We start from the raw sequence: 17962 nt of genomic DNA, 5'->3' as shown, positions 1-17962 counted from the left end.
TGGGTAATAGGGCTGAAAATGCATCACCATATAAAAGTGTTATATCGGTCGATATCGATAATTATTGATACTTTTCAAGACCAATCGTAAATAAGGAGTTTTATTTAAAATGTAACCTTCCTCTGATTATAATCCCCTCAGCTATCAGGGCAGAAAGGAAAGAACATGTCAACACAACCATGGAAAACAATCAATGTAAACACAATTCTAAAATCACATTGAACACTTAACAATAACCTCTTAAAATGAAGGCGCAAAAATAAGGAATATGTAAGAAATGCTTAATAAAGTGTAACAATATAGTATATAGCAGTGGTCCCCAACCACCGGGCCGCTGCCCGGTACCGGTCCGCGGACCGATTGGTACCGGGCCGCACAAGAAATTAAAAAAATGTATATATATATTTTTTTTAATTAAATCAACATAAAAAACACAATATATACATATTGTGTATGTGTATGTCAATATAGATCAATACAGTCTGCAGGGATACGGTCCGTAAGCACACATGATTGTATTTCTTTATGAAAAAAACAAAAAAACAAAAAAAACAAAAAACCCAACAGTCCGTGGGACAAATTTTCAAGCGTTGACTGGTCCCCAGCTACAAAAAGTTTGGGGACCACTGGTATATAGTGTGAAAACACAGAGAGACCTGAGAAAAACTATTTTCTGCAGGTTTAGTGCCAGCTGTGCTTGAGGGTGAGCGCGGGTTATGTGGTGGGGTATTACTGATTACGAGCACCATGGTCTAAATACGGTCCGCTTTAAAAAAAAACTAAAAAAAACTACCATACTGTCGAGGTGACTTTTCCGAATTTATCGACAATTAGCACTCATTTTTAGATTTTCTTGTCACTCCATGCAAGAAACCAATCGTGAAACAACAACATCACGCAACCAAATTGATAGTTGATACTGGTACCTGATTGGTGTCATTCCCACTGATCAGTGATTACCAGAGAGCAAGTGCCTTTGTTCATGCAACCAACCTTGCTTCGCAACTTCCGGTTTCTCCAAACAAAGAAAAAATATATATATATATTGTTCATTTTACCGCATGCGATATTTATTTATATCAATTACGTGTCTATAACGATATATATTGATATTGTTTTATCGCCCAGTCCTGTCTGCAACATATGATTGTTTCACGCCTTTGTCGTCATAGCAACAGTGGTTAACTTATTTTTACACTTGTATGACTAAAAAAATGCTATTTAAAATATTCCCCTACAGTTAAAGGTTGTACGATGGTAAAAGTGTATGCACCTGAGGTATATATAATATAACTTATTGTAATTATGTATTATGTAGTACACATTTATTTTGTATACATAATTAAATACAATTAAAATATATAATTAATATGAAAATAATTATTTATATAACTAATATAAAACACAGAAAAAATGAAGGTCAACCAGTGTGTTATACCTTAGAGTTTTCACGGAAAACCTATTTTATTGACCTCATTTTATGAGTATTATCATTTAAATCCCACCAATCTGTAATAACTTTACAAGAAAATTCATCTTACAATTAATTTTAGCCACATCATTTCAACATACAGTACAATAGGACTATCACGTCTATGTATTTGCACGCTTTTCTTCAAATTTGTTGGGTCAATCAATCCAACAGTGTACATTTCTGCATGAAAAAATATCTTTTAATTGACCTTTACTGGAAGAAAAATTGTAATTCCGCTCTTCCAACCCTCTACGAACATGAGAAAACAGATGGTTTGGACACAGTAGAGCGGCGAAGGAATCCTTCTATTTCGACCTAATGATCTTCCCCCTACAACATAAAATGGTGAAGGGTAATAATATGCACCCAAAAATAGTCAAGCAACCAATGAGATTATAAATAATTAGCGCCTTCCACTTGTCATTCTGTTGGTTTGCCTGTCTGGTCGCTGTTTCAGGCTCGGTTAAGTTTGGCTAGCCGATGCTTAGGAATGTGAATCATTTAACTTTTTTTTATAGACCAGTAGAGAAGTCTTTCTTTTTGGGAGCATCAGAGAATTTATAATAGGAGAGGCAAAACACAGCACATCGCCTCTTCTACCTAATTAATACGGCATTGGGGGAGGATTTGAGAATATCAATTAAATTCACAATTGTCCAATTGACAAATAATTAATTATAAACAATAGCTGTAATTTAGGTAATGAAAGCCACCTGGCTAATGACATGGGGATCATATGTTGCCGTGGTACCATTTGGTGGATCTGCATGCTTGATGAGACACTTCAGGGCATGAAACAGGCTCATTTAGATAGAGAACAACATATTTGACTTTTCTTCATCATTGACGATGGAGCTAAACAATATTAAGAACAGCTCAAATTCTTGTCAAACGACTTCACTCATGAACAACAGAATGGGAAACATTCCCTCTCCCGCATGTCGATTTTGTGTCAAGACGAGCACAGCTAAATATGCAAATGCCGCTAATTACCCACGCTGATAGCCAAAATGCTAACATCTGTTTCTCAGCACATCCTCTTTGAAAACAACGGTTGAGAAATTGTTTTTTGTTTTTTAATACTGTGTGTTAAGTGTTAAACATAAAAGATGGAAACAAACACATATTTAGGTATCACGCAGCTTTAGACGAATACCTGAACAAAAATTACAATTGTTAACTGCAGAATTTGTGTAACATTTTCATCAATAACTTAATACAGCGGTTGTCAAAATATGTTCACCAAGTACCACCTCAGAAAACACTTGGCTCTCCAAGTATCACCATAATCACCAGCATTTAAACACCAGTAGCGTAGTAGGCCTACCTATTCATAAAAAAGGCAAAGTATATTTAATATTTTTGCGACTGTAACATTACACCCAGTCTGAACATTAACACTGTGTTTGAATACAGGAAAATAAACACCATACTTTAATCAAGTGTTTCTTTGGCGTACCGTGAGATGGCGCCCGCGTACCATCAGTGGTACACGTACCACAGTTTGAAAATCACTGTTCTAATATTTTTTGTATTTATTTTTTTGGCAATTGCATGAAATTATTGTGGCTTAAAGCTAGGAATGGGAATTGATAAGATTTTTTCGGTTTCAATTCCACTTTTGATTCTGCTTAACGATTAGGTTCCTTAACGGTTTTCTTATTGATTCTTATTTAGAAAAAAGAGAAAAAAAGGTGAATTAGCATCAATTTGTTTTACTTAGAGGTAACGTGACCTTACAGTGAGGTCTTGAGAGGAACATATGTAGCAAAGAAAAAAAAAATGTTTTGAAAATAAAATAAATAAATAAATATTATTCTGTAAAATTCAACAAAATAAATCATGTAAAAAAATACACACGAATGCAACATTTAGTAACATGTGATATTAACTTATTACATGCCAGTAACATGCTAAGTGTATAAGTGTGGCAGCCACCACAGTTGACATACTTCACACAAAAGTCACAATTTCTCTGGGATTGTTGGTCCAAAGCTATTGAAGATTTGGGACAAAATGAGGGTAATAAGTTATTATTCGGTTGTTTTGTGTATTTTGTTTTACATTTATTGCATGTTACAGTGCCTGCTGGTAACGAAACACTGCAGGAATGTAGCAGTAGGAGTGCGTCAAAAAAGCATGCAAAATTATATACTTTCACAAAATAAAAGCATGTTTTATTGTAAGGTTATGAGCTGGACTATGTTTACAACTACCTGTTTGTATAGAGATATTATTTTGGTTTATTTAATCAGAAAAACTAACATCAAAACGACAGTCATGGCGCCTGCTGTTTAGTTGGCTATACTCTCTTTATACACGACTCTGTACAATGTTTAAGAAACACTGATCTAGAGTAAACTAAAATTGCTTGTATCATGCCATAAAATGCTGAACACAAACACCATTAAACCAACGTGAAGGACAATGCTAATGCAATTGTTTTATACTCACAACAGCTCATACTGTCTGAAAGCCTTTTTTCATCAACATGTAGTTACTTTACAGCGTATACTGTCCAATAATGTTCCAAAGACAGTTTCCACCCTAAAAAGTGTCCTTATAAAATGGTTTACAACAATACTTTACTTAAGAGGGATGCTTAGCTCAGTGTTTTTAACTCAATGAGCTGAAAACGCAATGCAATCTATTGAATGTACTTGGACAACATCGCCTGATATGAAAAGAAGGTAGTCATTCCTGTGCTTCCTAATCAAGTAATTGATTGCATCTATTATTCATGAATCCCTCGGCCTGACGTGAAGCCATAAACTCAGCATGGCTTTCACTTATTTTGACATTGCTCTGACTCTCTTCATTCACTCACACTTCAAGGGCCCATTTAAGCACCAGTTAGTCATGTGCACCCGGAAGTTAAATGTGACGCGACGCACTGGAGGTTGCCGGGGATCCCTTCACAAGACTTGTATCGATCAACTCCTGGCTTTATAATACAGTAGATACTAGAACAATATGGCTTAACAACACAAACAATAATACTAGTTTTTACTACAACTCATTTTAATTCACAAAAGTCATGGTTTTGAATATTTTTTATATGGTCCAATTGTTGCTAAGTTGGCAACAATAAACCCTCTAGCGCCGTCTTCTTATTCTCTGGCAGACAAGGTGTGTTAAACGGTTTATGAGCGAGGGTGTCCAGGTAGTGGGAATTCTATTTTTGGCGGTTAAAATGTATTTGGGGCGGCCTGCAACAAATAAACCAATGTATGGGAATAAGGGATGTAGAAATAAACTCCCGACAGTTTTAATTCAAAGCAGTAATACTAAGTGTCGGAAAACCGTGATTGATGACCACACTTTGATAAACTCACGGATTGTTGACAGTGCTTATATACTGGAGAAGCAAGCTAGCGCTAGCTTGCTAACTGGCTTACATGCTAGCATACATATAGGAGACATTAACGTTGTTCACTATTAAGAAACAACATACTGAAAATCCAAACTTATATAAACAAGTTTGAGCAACTAAGATCTTCAATTGTGCACATTTAACCCACATGCTGCGCTCTCTTAGCCCAAAGCGATTGATCTACACCTGAAGGAATAATGGAAAAAAAGGAAGTGAACTTGCGTTACGACACAAACTGGAGGTGAAGCGCCCAAACACCCATTTTAGCTTCATTATTTAAAAAAAAACATTAACACCTTTACAAATTAAAATGGAAGAAGATATACATATTTAAACACTTAAATGAAAATAATATGGCTCTGAAGAAGCCAGAACAATATTTAATGTTTCCTCTGCAACCAAAGTATATTGCATGTCTATTCATTGTATTACATTTTTTAATAAAAGTTGGTTATGGTGTGTGTGTTTCAGTACTTTTTGAACACATCCAACAATACTGTGATAGTAATGATAACCATGAAAATATTGGTCACAATAACCATTGATAGGATTTTTTTTTACATCTTTAATGAGAAGCAAGCATTGGTTCTACAACAAAATGAACTACAAAATTATATATGACAAAAATGTATAAAATACAGAAATATATGAATATAGTAAATGTAGTAGCCCAATACTAATAAATCATTAAAAATAAACTAAGCAATAAGCAAAGAAATAATGAATGGAAAAAAACTAAAATATTTAAAAAAAGACAACATCTCCAACTGAAAAAGGACAGATGTCTACTAATTAAACTAAATTTACTCTTCATACACAATCCTATTTGATTCTGTTGAGAGCCGGCTCATTAGGTCCGTATGTTTGTCATGTCAACAAAATGTGCTTCGCTTTGGATGAAAGTATGCATATAAAATGAGTCTGTTGTGTTATTCAGGCGTTTCATTAATATAATAATTTAATAGGTATCACTTTTCTGTGATAATTGCCATTCACAACACTTCACTGCATGACTGAAAAAAATTGCAAGAAAACATACATATAGGGTAAAGAGTCAACAAGTCAAGCTGAATGTGTAAAAAGCCTACCAGTTTATGCACTGAGGCATTACTCAATGTTTAAACAGTGTAAAGAAAACAAACACACAAGAGGTATGATTAATAATCAATGAGAAAGTCCCTCTGCTTCATCTTGAGATGAGATTTTACCATCAGAAACAAAGTGTCTGGAGCCCCAGAAATCACCATATCAATGGCACATGCCACAACAAGCCTGCCCTTTGCGTTGCTTTCGAAAGATCATGCTAGATAAACCCCCAATAACAGAGAAATTAACAAATGCTTGACATTTGCTCAACATCCATTATTCTGACACTTGCCTATGAATTTCAAAAGGCTGAGCGCATGCTTAATCAACATTCATATTCCCCGAGCGAGCCGTAGCACCATATTGCAGCCCGCCTCGGTGCCAATGAAAACGGCACATTAAGGGCCCCCGTCGAAAAAAAAAAATGTTCCTCACGAGGGAGCTGTGTGTGAAAGTAATGGAGGGTGGGAAAGCGAGAGGAGGAGGAGGTGGAAAAGCTTTACACTTAACTTTATAAGCACTTCCCAAAACAGTGGCATCTGCACACCACCCCTTTTAGGACTATGAACGACATATGACGAGTGGGCTGAATGGCATTTTGAATAAGGAGGGTGTGGTAATTATCACATCCACATCCATTCATAGCGCACCACAGAAGGACTGAGAGAACTCACCTCCCCTCTCTACTTATACAAAAGGGTGGAGAACTAGGGTCCCCCTTCTGGACCCTGGGGAAGCCAGGCAAGACCTCAAGAGAGCGGCCCATCATTTCCAATTCTAATGCACGGCGAGGGAAGGACCTAATGGGACTGATGTCACGCGTCTCCCTGCTCTGGTCTGCTAGATGCTTGTGTAGGACACCACAGAGGGGACGCGTATTTGCATGTGTCTCCATTGTGACAGCACCGTGTCCAATGCTCCAACTCCCACCCCTCACCAAGTAGCAGCCCAGACCCGGAGAGAAGAGAAGTGCCAGGCTGACAGATGACTCCCAACATCTGTGTTTTGCAGCCGTTACAGATGAAGGGGTCCGGACACTCAGTCTGTGGGACCCTCCCACCCTCCGCCCACCTCCAAATATAGTCCAACACAGTGAATGACAGACCCTGCATGGAAATTACCTTGAAATTGTCTCTTTCTTGCACTTTGTCCGAAAATGTAATCGTCCCCATTTTGAGTCCCAAATTAAAAGGCAATGATTATTAAATGGCCCTATGCATTATTCATGTCTTGCTTTTAACATCACTGTGCAGCAGGGATGGGCCTTATGACCTAAAATTTTTTAGTGATGTATGTTGCACCCTAGTGCAAGAATACCATGTAGGGCTGTCAAACGAGTAAAAATATTTAATAGCGATAATCGCATTTTGCTCATAGTTAACTCAAAATTAATCGCTATCAATTGCAGACAAATATAATTTTTCAACATTAATAAGTGTACCCTAGACAGATAATTTTCAAACTTCAAATACCATGACTGGACAATTAGTTTGCTCTATAAAATGTTTATAAACATTATGCTTTTTGTGACGGCGTGGCTTGGTTGGTAGTGCGGCCTTACCAGCAACTTGAGTGTTCCAGGTTTGATCCCCAGCAGCCGTTAAGTATCCAGTAGATATCCGGGATAAGTCTGCAATCCTCGCCTCAAAATCGGCAAATAAACTAAGTTTCTTGGCACGGTTCAGTTGATACCATGAATTGATTTACGTGGACTACGACTTAAACAAGTTGAAAAACTTATTCGGGTGTTACCATTTAATGGTCAATTGCACGAAATATGTAATGAACTGTGCAATCTACTAATAAAAGTTTCAATCAATCAAAAAAAGAGCGGCAGTGCCAACAACTTGGGGGTTCCAGGTTTGATTACAGCGTCCACCATCCTCGTCACTGCCGTTGTGTCCTTGGGCAAGACACTTTGCCCTACTTGCTCCCAGTGGCTCCCCAGAGGTGGGTGGATCGATATAAATATCAACAGTAATGAAGTATGGTATTTGTAGAGGTGGGACTTTGGGCACCTGATGATTCGATTACATTCTAATTCTTGGCGTGACTAATTCAGAAACAATTCTCGTTTCAATACGATTCTTGTACTATATTGTTTGGTATACAAATCATAATAAAACCTTTTCAAAACAGGCTACAAACACTCTTGGCTGCTGACATATGACTTATACTGTATGTGCAGTGTTGGTCTAAATGTCTTAATAATTTATTTGTAAAACTTTATTTACAAAAATCACAGAAAGTTAATTAATCTAGTAAAATAAAAATATTGCAACCCCAACTCCAACTAAATCCCAGCTTTACAAAAAAGAAAAAACAAAAAGCAACAGTATCAATAATGAATATAAATAATATTTGTTTATGTTTTATATACAAAATGTTATTCTTAAAAAAAAAAAGCAACAAACATCTTTTTTTTTTTTTTTTAAATCGATTCTCAAAAAAAAAAGGAATATATTTTTTAAATCTGAATAAATAAAATTTGCGTTCACAATTTTTTTTGAGCATCCCTAAGTTTTATTACATGGTCGATACTACAGTGACTTGATCAATATTGTATTATTGAAATTGTTTACAAACTCAGAAAATGCGTCTTTGGCCATAAGGCAACTGTTAGAGCAAAAACAAAATAATTTCAATTAGATACTATAGTAGGAAAGAATAATTTAAGTATTTAATTGATATTGTTACTCGACCATCTTGTGTTTTTGTCTGATTATGATTATAATCAAAAATAGTATCGGTATCAGCATTGGTATGACCCTGTAACTACTTGGTATTGGATCGATACCCAAATATGTAGTATCACCCAAAACTAATATAAAGCATCCAAACAACAGAAGAATAATGTTATTACATTTTTACAGATAGAACCCTGTTACAAAAAAAGGAAAGAGATGTTAACAGTAAATTAGCAAACAGATTAGTAATACAGGTAGGTTTAATAAAATAATACAGGTGGAGATGACACAATACATCCACAGCCAAATAAGGAGCCAGTTTTGAAATGGTTCCAATATCACTTACCAAATAATATATTGTGATATATAGTGTTATGGTTGGCCATGCCTATAAGAACAGCTGATAGGCAACAAGTCACAGTGGTCAGGTGACCCTTCTAAAGAAGACAGTAGATAAGTCGAAATACTGTATGTCAGGTAAAAATTCCATGTAATATACCAAAAATATTGTCTGACTACAAGAACATTTGAGACGTTAAAGGTTTTAGGCCATATCGCCCATCCCAACTTTACATTAGTTTTAAGCAATACTACAAATGTGGTTATCAATCCAATACTAAGGCGTTATAAGGGCATTATTGGACATAGTTGATCATTACTTCATTTCAGTTAGGATTACATGTTTTTATATTGTAATACAAACTGTGGTTATCTTATTTTTACAATTGTATGAGAGTCAAGAGGGCTGCATGTTACTTAGATGTAGATAATACAGTTATTTGTATTTTTCCAATGGGGGAAAATTGAAAATTGAAAAAAACAAAACAAAATAACTTTAAAAGTGTCTCAGTTATAAAGTGATATTATTCCGATATGATTTTACAACAGTGAGTCAATAAAAGCTAAGTTTTATCAAGAGGGACTTGGCCTCCATTCATCTAGATGTCTGAATAACACAGTATGAACTACTGCACAATAAACTCTTTACATATTTGGGATGCAGCCAAATTTTGGCTCGATACCAATACTGAAATAAAAATATTGCCAATAAAATATGTTTAGGCTGATAAAAGAAAAACAAATTTAAGGAAACAAACAAGTGGCTTCTTTCCATGTTTTCTTATTCTAACAGGTGCATCACATTTACAGCTTGTGTGATACAAATAATGTAGCTTTGCAATGTTAAACGGTTTACCCATAAAACACAACTTTCCAATTCATGGAAATCTAAAGTATTGTAGTTAAAATATCAACAATGAAATACTCTTCCCACAGTGTTAGTAGAGGTCCAAAGCAAACCAATGGTCCAGCCATGGCCACCACCCCGGCCAATATTTACGCAGTGGCAGGGCTCCCACACAGTCCAGGGGGGGAGTTGGGGGGTATGGAGAGTGTGAGAGAGGCTGACTGGCGTGCCCGAGCGCATGCTAAGAGATGATGGATGGCCTAGTCGATATGTTATGTCTTAAGAGCCTGATTTCCTGCCAGTCCAATCACTAACCCTCCAGAGTCCAGCTCAGCTGATTGGACAAGCAGAATAATTTCGCAGGCTGTGAAAACATTGCTGCCGCGCCTGCCTGTCAGGCTCAGTGAGGAGACTCGGGGATTGTAAAGAGCACGGGCCTCACCAAGATTGGTTATGATGAACGAAATAATAACAATAGCCAGCAAAGACTAAACAAAAGAGCCGGCACCTCGGGAAGCCTTAGATTGTACAGAATCATTGGAAGGAAAATGCAACCCATGTTTTGCTTTAATTATTACACTCACCAGTACCACTTTCCTTTCGAGGGGAATATGGCATTTGGACTGTGAGCCAAAAGGAGTTTGGTCAAGGGGAACCAAAAACATGCTGGGGGTTCAAAATACACATGTGACGTAGCTCAATGTCCGTGCCTAAGCATACATGATGCTGAGTTCATAATGCCATGATTTGTTGAATAAAAAAAGAATATTCGCGTTTATTCATGGGAAACGACACAACATTCTTATAATATGTCAGCTACTTCTTAAAATTACCACTTAATGTATTGTTTCTGTATTTTTTCTAAACACTAAAAAATACATTAGAAATTAGATTAGTACAAATATTATGATATTATATTATTTTATTATATTATTAATATAAGAACATAATACTATTCTGCGAGTAAAATCGGTAGATTAAGAGAAAATATTAGCAGGTTTATGAGAACAAAGTAAAATAAAGTAAATTAAAGTCTGAATGTTACAAGAATTAAATTAGAATACTAGGAAAATAAAATGATAAGAGTGCAAAACAAAATGTAAATATAGCCAGAATAAAGAATGTATGTAACTAAAATCAATAATTTAGGAAAATCATGTCAGTTAATGAAAAAAAAAAGACAGAAAAGAACAACAATTAAGTCGGAATATTACTGGAATAAGATTGGATTACTTCAAGAAAAGTCAGACACGTTAAATTATTAACGGAATTAAGTTGAATGAGAATACATTTTTTCAAAAGAATTGTTTGCAACTTGCTCAAAGTTACATATTTCAAACTAAAAAATATACAATAACAAGAACACCACTGGCAAGCTTATGTTACCATTAGTGGTTTAACAGAACATATGTTATTAAATGTGTATATTTTTCACAATTACTAATTATATTAAATAAAAAAATAATCGTCTGCGCGATTAAATAGTCTGGCGTTTACGCTTGCATTCACCATTCTCGTAGACACGTACACGCAGGGAGAGCATGCACATGCATATATACAAAAGCAGTCCCAAAGGAGCAAATAACAATTTGCAGTCATGTTGTCACGATAGGATATACATTCAATAATAGCTAACATTAGTAGCTAAACTTTGCCAAATAACGATCATTAGCTGACAACAAACAAAGCTAATGTTTATGTGCGTGTGTTCTGTGAGTAATAGTTTATGTGCTCAAAGCCGTAAGAGGGCTGGATATAATGCTTAACTCTAGAGGTTGGAATCTTTGGGCACCTCACGTTTTGATTACGACTACGATTATGAGCAGGCGCTACTATTCGATTAAAGATTAAAGATTTTTGATGTATCTTTAATTTACGTATATTGATGCAGTTTCACAATTTTTTTTAGTTTCATTAAATAAGCTTTCATCACTTGCAACTTTAAAAACAGTGCATTTGTAATAAAAAATAGTTAAATTAATTCCCATCACATTCACCAAATTAATGGAAATGTGTGCAAAACTGGAACTTAAGTGCCCTAAAATAAAGGAGCTGGTCGGAGCTCTCAGTGAGGTGGGTCGCTGCAGTCAGTCAAATTCTAGAACTATCTGCATTACTTTATTTACAATAAATCAACCGATTATCGACATTTACTAATCGATTTTATAATCGTCCATGTCTAAATTTCGATATATCTAAAAATCGATTATTGCCCCCACCTCTACTTACCACACTTAAAGCTAGTGCAAAGAGCCCTTTTAAAGTCGATGTATGATGAAAAATAAGCTGATAATTTTTAGGTCGGTCAAATTTAAATTATTTTATTTATTCACTTTATAATATTTGTTGCACTTAATATTATTACAATTTAAAAGATATGTGATTTTGGGCAGTAAATACATTTTTCAGTCAAAATGGAAAGAACAAATATATTTAGTCAGAAAGCACTTTATTAATGTCCATTTTTTAAAGGCTTTCGCGGACGTAAAATAATGTGGCGATCAAGATCTGGTTTTGAAACATGTGTTTTGATTAATAAAGTAGGAGTATTTCCTGAATAAAGACAGACAAAGTAAAAATGTCACAATATTAGTCAGAATATTTGATAAGAAATATATATATTTTATTCTTGTTACATTATGACTTATTTGTATCTTTTTAATAAATGTATTCTCTATGGCAGTGGTCACCAACGCGGTGCCCGTGGGCACCAGGTAGCCCGTAAGGACCAGATGAGTAGCCCGCCGGCCTGTTCTAAAAATAGCTCAAACAGCAGCTCTTACCAGTGAGCTGCCTCTATTTTTTAAATTTTATTTATTTACTAGCAACCTGGTCTCGCTTTGCCTGACATTTTTAATTCTAAGAGAGACAAAACTCAAATAGAATTTGAAAATCCAAGAAAATATTTTAAAGACTTGGTCTTCACTTGTTTAAATAAATTAATTAATTGTTTTACTTTGCTTCTTATAACTTTCAGAAAGACAAATTTAGAGAAAAAATACAACCTTAAAAATGATTTTAGGATCTTTAAACACATATACCTTTTTACCTTTTAAATTCCTTCCTCTTCTTTCCTGACAATTTAAATCAATGTTCAAGTAAATGTATTTTTTTATTGTAAAGAATAATAAATAAATTGTAATTTAATTCTTCATTTTAGCTTCTGTTTTTTCGACGAAGAATATTTGTGAAATATTTCTTCAAACTTATTATGATTAAAATTCAAAAAAATTATTCTGGCAAATCTAGAAAATCTGTCGAATCAAATTTAAATCGTATTTCAAAGTTTTTTTAATTTATTTTAAAATTTTTGTTCTGGAAAATCTAGAAGAAATAATGACTTGTCTTTGTTAGAAATATAGCTTGGTCCAATTTGTTATATATTCTAACAAAGTGTAGATTGGATTTTAACCTATTTAAAACATGTCATCAAAATTCTAAAATTAATCTTAATCAGGAAAAATTACTAATGATGTTCCATAAATTATTTTTTTAAGTTTCTGTCTTCTTTTTTTCGGTTGAATTTAGAATTGTAAAGATTCGAAATTGAAGATAAACTATGTTTCAAAATTTAATTGTCGTTTTTTTCGTGTTTTCTCCCCTTTTAAACCATTCAATTCAGTGTAAATATCATTAATTATTAATAATAACATAGAGTTAAAGGTAAATTGAGCAAATTGGCTATTTCTGGCCATTTATTTAAGTGTGTATCAAAATGGTAGCCCTTCGCATTAATCAGTACCCAAGAAGTAGCTCTTGGTTTCAAAAAGGTTGGTGACGCCTGCTCTATGGTATGGCCCTAATTCGCTACAGTAAACCGCTGACAATGCAAACCAAGCCTGAGTTTAGATTCCCTCCATCATCCCCTTTGGGGACTTGCTATACTTTCCTCTAGATTGGTGATTAGGGCACAATGGGAGGTAGGAAGCTTGGAATACATGCGACTTTGTAAGTGACCTCCATGGGATCAGCGGCGGTGTCCTGGTAGCCTTTGGGGGATTACACGTGTTCCGTTCAATAAAGTAAGGGCCCTCAGTGTCAAGGAGAAAGGCAAACACAACCATTAACCTCTCCCTTCGATTTCTGCATGCAAAGGGGTTGCAAGGCAAAACACACCGGCTAATTTTGCAGAGGGGGGTTACTGAAAGGAGGAATTAATGGCCACAAAAACAATAATTATACATAGTGTATGTAATAATAATGATGCTATTATATTGATAATGGAAATATGTTACATCCCATGTAGTTTGGCTTCAGATCCAAACACTCTACCGACACAGCATGCTGTTACTTCCTCAAGGTGATCAAGTCCAGCCTGGACAGAAGAGGGGTTGTTGAGGCTGTTTTCCTGGATCTACGTAAGGCGTTTGACACAGTAAATCACTCAGTGCTGCTAACAAAATTACAGAATTTCAATCTCTCCACAAACACTATCAGGTGGTTTCAATCTTACCTCGCAGATCGCTCCCAGTGTGTAAGAATAAACAACAACATTTTGCCGCTCAGTTCCTTTACTACAGGGGTACCTCAAGGGTCTATTCTGGGGCCAATGCTATTCAGTTTGTACATTAATGGCCTACCTTCCATCTGTGAGGATGTGGAGATCTTAATATATGCTGACGACACAGTCCTCTTTACTCACGGTTCCGATGCAAATGTGGTTGCAGCTAAGCTATCCGAGACCAAATGACCAAAGCAACAAAGTGGCTGAACGAGTCCTGCCTTACACTGAACACAGATAAAACTGTCACAATATATTTTTCAAACAAACCAAACCAAAGTGTTCTCCCAAACATCTGTGTAAATAGTTACATGATCAATAATGTTGAGGAAGTTAAATACTTAGGCGTGATACTGGATCCCACACTAAATTTTAAAAATAATGTTAAAAAGGTATGTCATGTTCTGAAATATAACATTGTCACATCAGGAGCTTCTTATCATTGGAAGCAACTAAATCGTTTTTCAATGCAATGATCATAACACATATTTTATACTGTATGTCATCATGGTCTCAAGCCAAACAGACTGTTTTAAATTCTCTCAGATCATTACATAATCAAGCACTGAAAATCTTCGATAAAAAGCCTCGGCGATACCACCATTGTAACATACTTGACAAATACGGTATAGTTAGCTTTGAAAACCTGATCAGGTTCTCCAATATCCGCCTGGTACAAAAGATCTTAAATGATGCAGCTTCTCCTCTCTTAAAACCATATGTACAGCTACGCTCGCAATTAACAAGCAGAGTATTAAGGTCTGCATCCAGGGGTGACTGTAATGTTCCAAAAAGAAAGTTTGCCTTCTCCCAATCAGCCTTTTCATATCAAGCCATCAAAGAATGGAACGGTCTCCAATCTAAAGAACAACTCTAGTTTTCACAGCTTCTCACAAGCAGTTAAAGACTGGGTTTTAGACCACCAGTCCTGCTCACATTAGCAATACCAGGCAGGTAGTTGACCATCAGATGATACCTTGGCGGGAGTAGTCTGATGGCCATCTGAATACCATTCCAATCTTGTAACATCGCAAACTTTTTTTATGTATGCAATATCAATAGGGTATATAGCTATTGAATGATACCGTTATGAGTATCATCTGATGGCTACTGCACTGTATGTGGACTTTGATAAAAACTGCTGCACTTTATATACTTCTGCACTTTAAATGAAGCTGCTAAAATACTGTAACTTGACCGGCCACTGATTTGTAATTCACATACCCTCTATGTATTGTACTTGTATTTTAAATTGTTTATCATTATGTAATTTTAATATTGTTGTGTATTTTCAATCCTGTGTAATTTTACTGTGGATGTTAGATGCACCATAAAAGGACTACAGATGGAAATGAGCATGATGCTAAATCTGGTGCAGCCATTTTCTTAATGTAACTGCACATTGTCCTTCAAATAAACAAATACAAAAAAAATATATATACCGTATTTTTCGGATTATAAGTCGCTCCGGAGTATAAATCGGACCGGCCGAAAATGCATAATAAAGAAGGAAAAAAACATATATACTGTAAGTCGCACTAGAGTCTAGTCACATTTTTGGGGGGAAATTTATTTGATAAAATCCAACACCAAGAATTGACATTTGAAAGGCAATTTAAAATAAATAAAGAATAGTGAACAACAGGCTGAATAAGTGTACGTTATATGACGCATAAATAACGAACTAAGAACGTGCCTGGTATGTTAATGTATCATATTATGGTAAGAGTCATTCAAATAACTATAACATATAATAATAATAATAATACCTGGGATTTATATAGCGCTTTTCTAAGTACTCAAAGTCGCTTTACATGTTAAAAACCCATCATTCATTCACACCTGGTGGTGGTAAGCTACTTTCGTAGCCACAGCTGCCCTGGGGAAGACTGACGGAAGAACATGCTATACGTTTACCAAACAATCTGTCACTCCTAATCGCTAATCTCAGTTTTTATAAATTACCGCCAATGTTGAAATGATCAATTTTCATAGGTACGGAAGTAGTAGCAGGTAGCATCTTTTTTTTCACAATGCACTTCTGCCATGACCCGCCCCCGCCAAATTTTTATTGGTCGACGTGTGTGTGTGACGATTGCTGATATACGCCTAGTCTCTTACACGAATGAGATAAATAATATTATTTGATATTTTATGGTAATGTGTTAATAATTTCACATATAAATTGCTCCAGAGTATAAGTCGCAACCCCGGCCAAACTATGAAAAAAATTGTGACTTATAATCCGAAAAATACATGGTATATATATATATATATATTCATATTAAAAGTGTAGAGCTGCATTGTGTAACCTGTGAAGGAGCCTCAAGCTAGAACATGATTCAATGTTGTTCTTATTAACTAACAATACATATTTTGGTGCTAGATGTCCTGCTCAGTGACCTTGTGGTTAGAGTGTCCGCCCTGTGATCGGTAGGTTGTGAGTTCACACCAAAGACTATAAAAAAATGGGACCCATTAAATGGGACCCATTGCCTCCCTGCTTGGCACTCAGCATCAAGGGTTTGAATTGGGGGTTAAATCACCAAAAATGATTCCCAGGCGCGGCCACCACTGCTGCTCACTGCTCCCCTCACCTCCCAGGGGGTGAACAAGGGGATGGGTCAAATGCAGAGGATAATTTCACCACACCTAGTGTGTGTGTGACAATCATTGGTACTTTGACTTATTTTTTTAATAAAGTATAGTGAAGTATAGATGACGTCACTTGTCATAATAAAAAAGTGCAGGTGTCTTACTTGGAAAATCTTTCTCTTAGCATCCTCATACATTGGCGTGTTGGTTTCAGCTGTTCTGTCCATCTGACAATCTCCTTGTATTCAGCTCGGGAGAGTCTCATCCTCTTTTAGTGCGTATATCTGTAAAAAAAAAGACAAGTTATAAAGAGGAGCTCCGTTTAGATGGATCAAATATGCCTGATTAAAACAGCTGACTGTCATGTTTAGTCCTATCTATAGCGGCAAACGCGACACGTTATACACGTATCGTGTGGTAAAACACGGAGTTTACCTCAGCCCTTCCCCTCGAATGTATGTCAAACGACAATAAATGTGATTACAAAACAATAAATAGCTTGTTAAGGGGTTTGTTTACCATTCATTCGGCGTTCCTCCACGCAGTTCCGGGTTCTTCCGCTTCCCGCTAGGAAGTTGAAGTGGTAACCAACTCCTGTGCTGCGCTCTGATTGGTCAAATCCAGCATGAGCTGAGTATAGTCGTGTACGATTGGCTATGTGTCGCACAAGGGGGTGGAACCCGGCGGTGAGAAAAACGTGGACTAACACAGTTCTGCTACATTGAGACCAAAGATGGAACATAACTGGAGATAACTAAAAAGATGGCCAACGCCTCCATAGTCAGCTCCTAGAGTGGGGAGGTGGAAGCAGGGGTGTTCAGAGATACCTCCCACCCTCTCGCCACCCATGCTGTGTGTTTGGGGTGTAAATAATCGTTAGAAATGTGACTTAGCACATTTTCTATGCAGTTCAACGGCACTAATTGTCACATATTACGTTTTATTTCCTGTCTGTTGTAATGTAAAAACAAATATGTTACATAAGTAAATTGGTGTATTTAATGACGTAGCTTTTGTCACAAGCGACTTCAACCTGGAACCTGCATCATTGAAAGGTATG

At 36.0% G+C, this 17962-nt stretch overlaps 1 protein-coding gene across 5 annotated transcripts in view; it reads right to left on the bottom strand.

The window, feature by feature from the left end:
* cdin1 (CDAN1 interacting nuclease 1) overlaps positions 1 to 17589 on the bottom strand; it is a 149924-nt gene extending 132335 nt beyond the window's left edge. For 3 of the 5 annotated variants that reach the window (XM_062041428.1, XM_062041431.1, XM_062041430.1), the window contains exons 1-2: positions 17422 to 17589; positions 17067 to 17186 (exon numbers count right to left, since the gene is read on the bottom strand). In XM_062041428.1, coding sequence (XP_061897412.1) covers positions 17067 to 17167 — 101 coding nt within the window. In that variant the 5' untranslated portion in view covers positions 17168 to 17186; positions 17422 to 17589. The other 2 variants (XM_062041429.1, XM_062041432.1) reach the window with 1 other exon arrangement.
* Between the last annotated feature and the right edge of the window lie 373 nt (positions 17590 to 17962).

The sequence above is a fragment of the Entelurus aequoreus genome, linkage group LG03 (assembly GCF_033978785.1).
Source record: "Entelurus aequoreus isolate RoL-2023_Sb linkage group LG03, RoL_Eaeq_v1.1, whole genome shotgun sequence".
Taxonomy (NCBI): Eukaryota; Metazoa; Chordata; class Actinopteri; order Syngnathiformes; family Syngnathidae; genus Entelurus; species Entelurus aequoreus.
The sequence above is the reverse complement of the archived record's forward strand: the minus strand, read 5'-3'. Positions and strand labels throughout refer to the sequence as shown.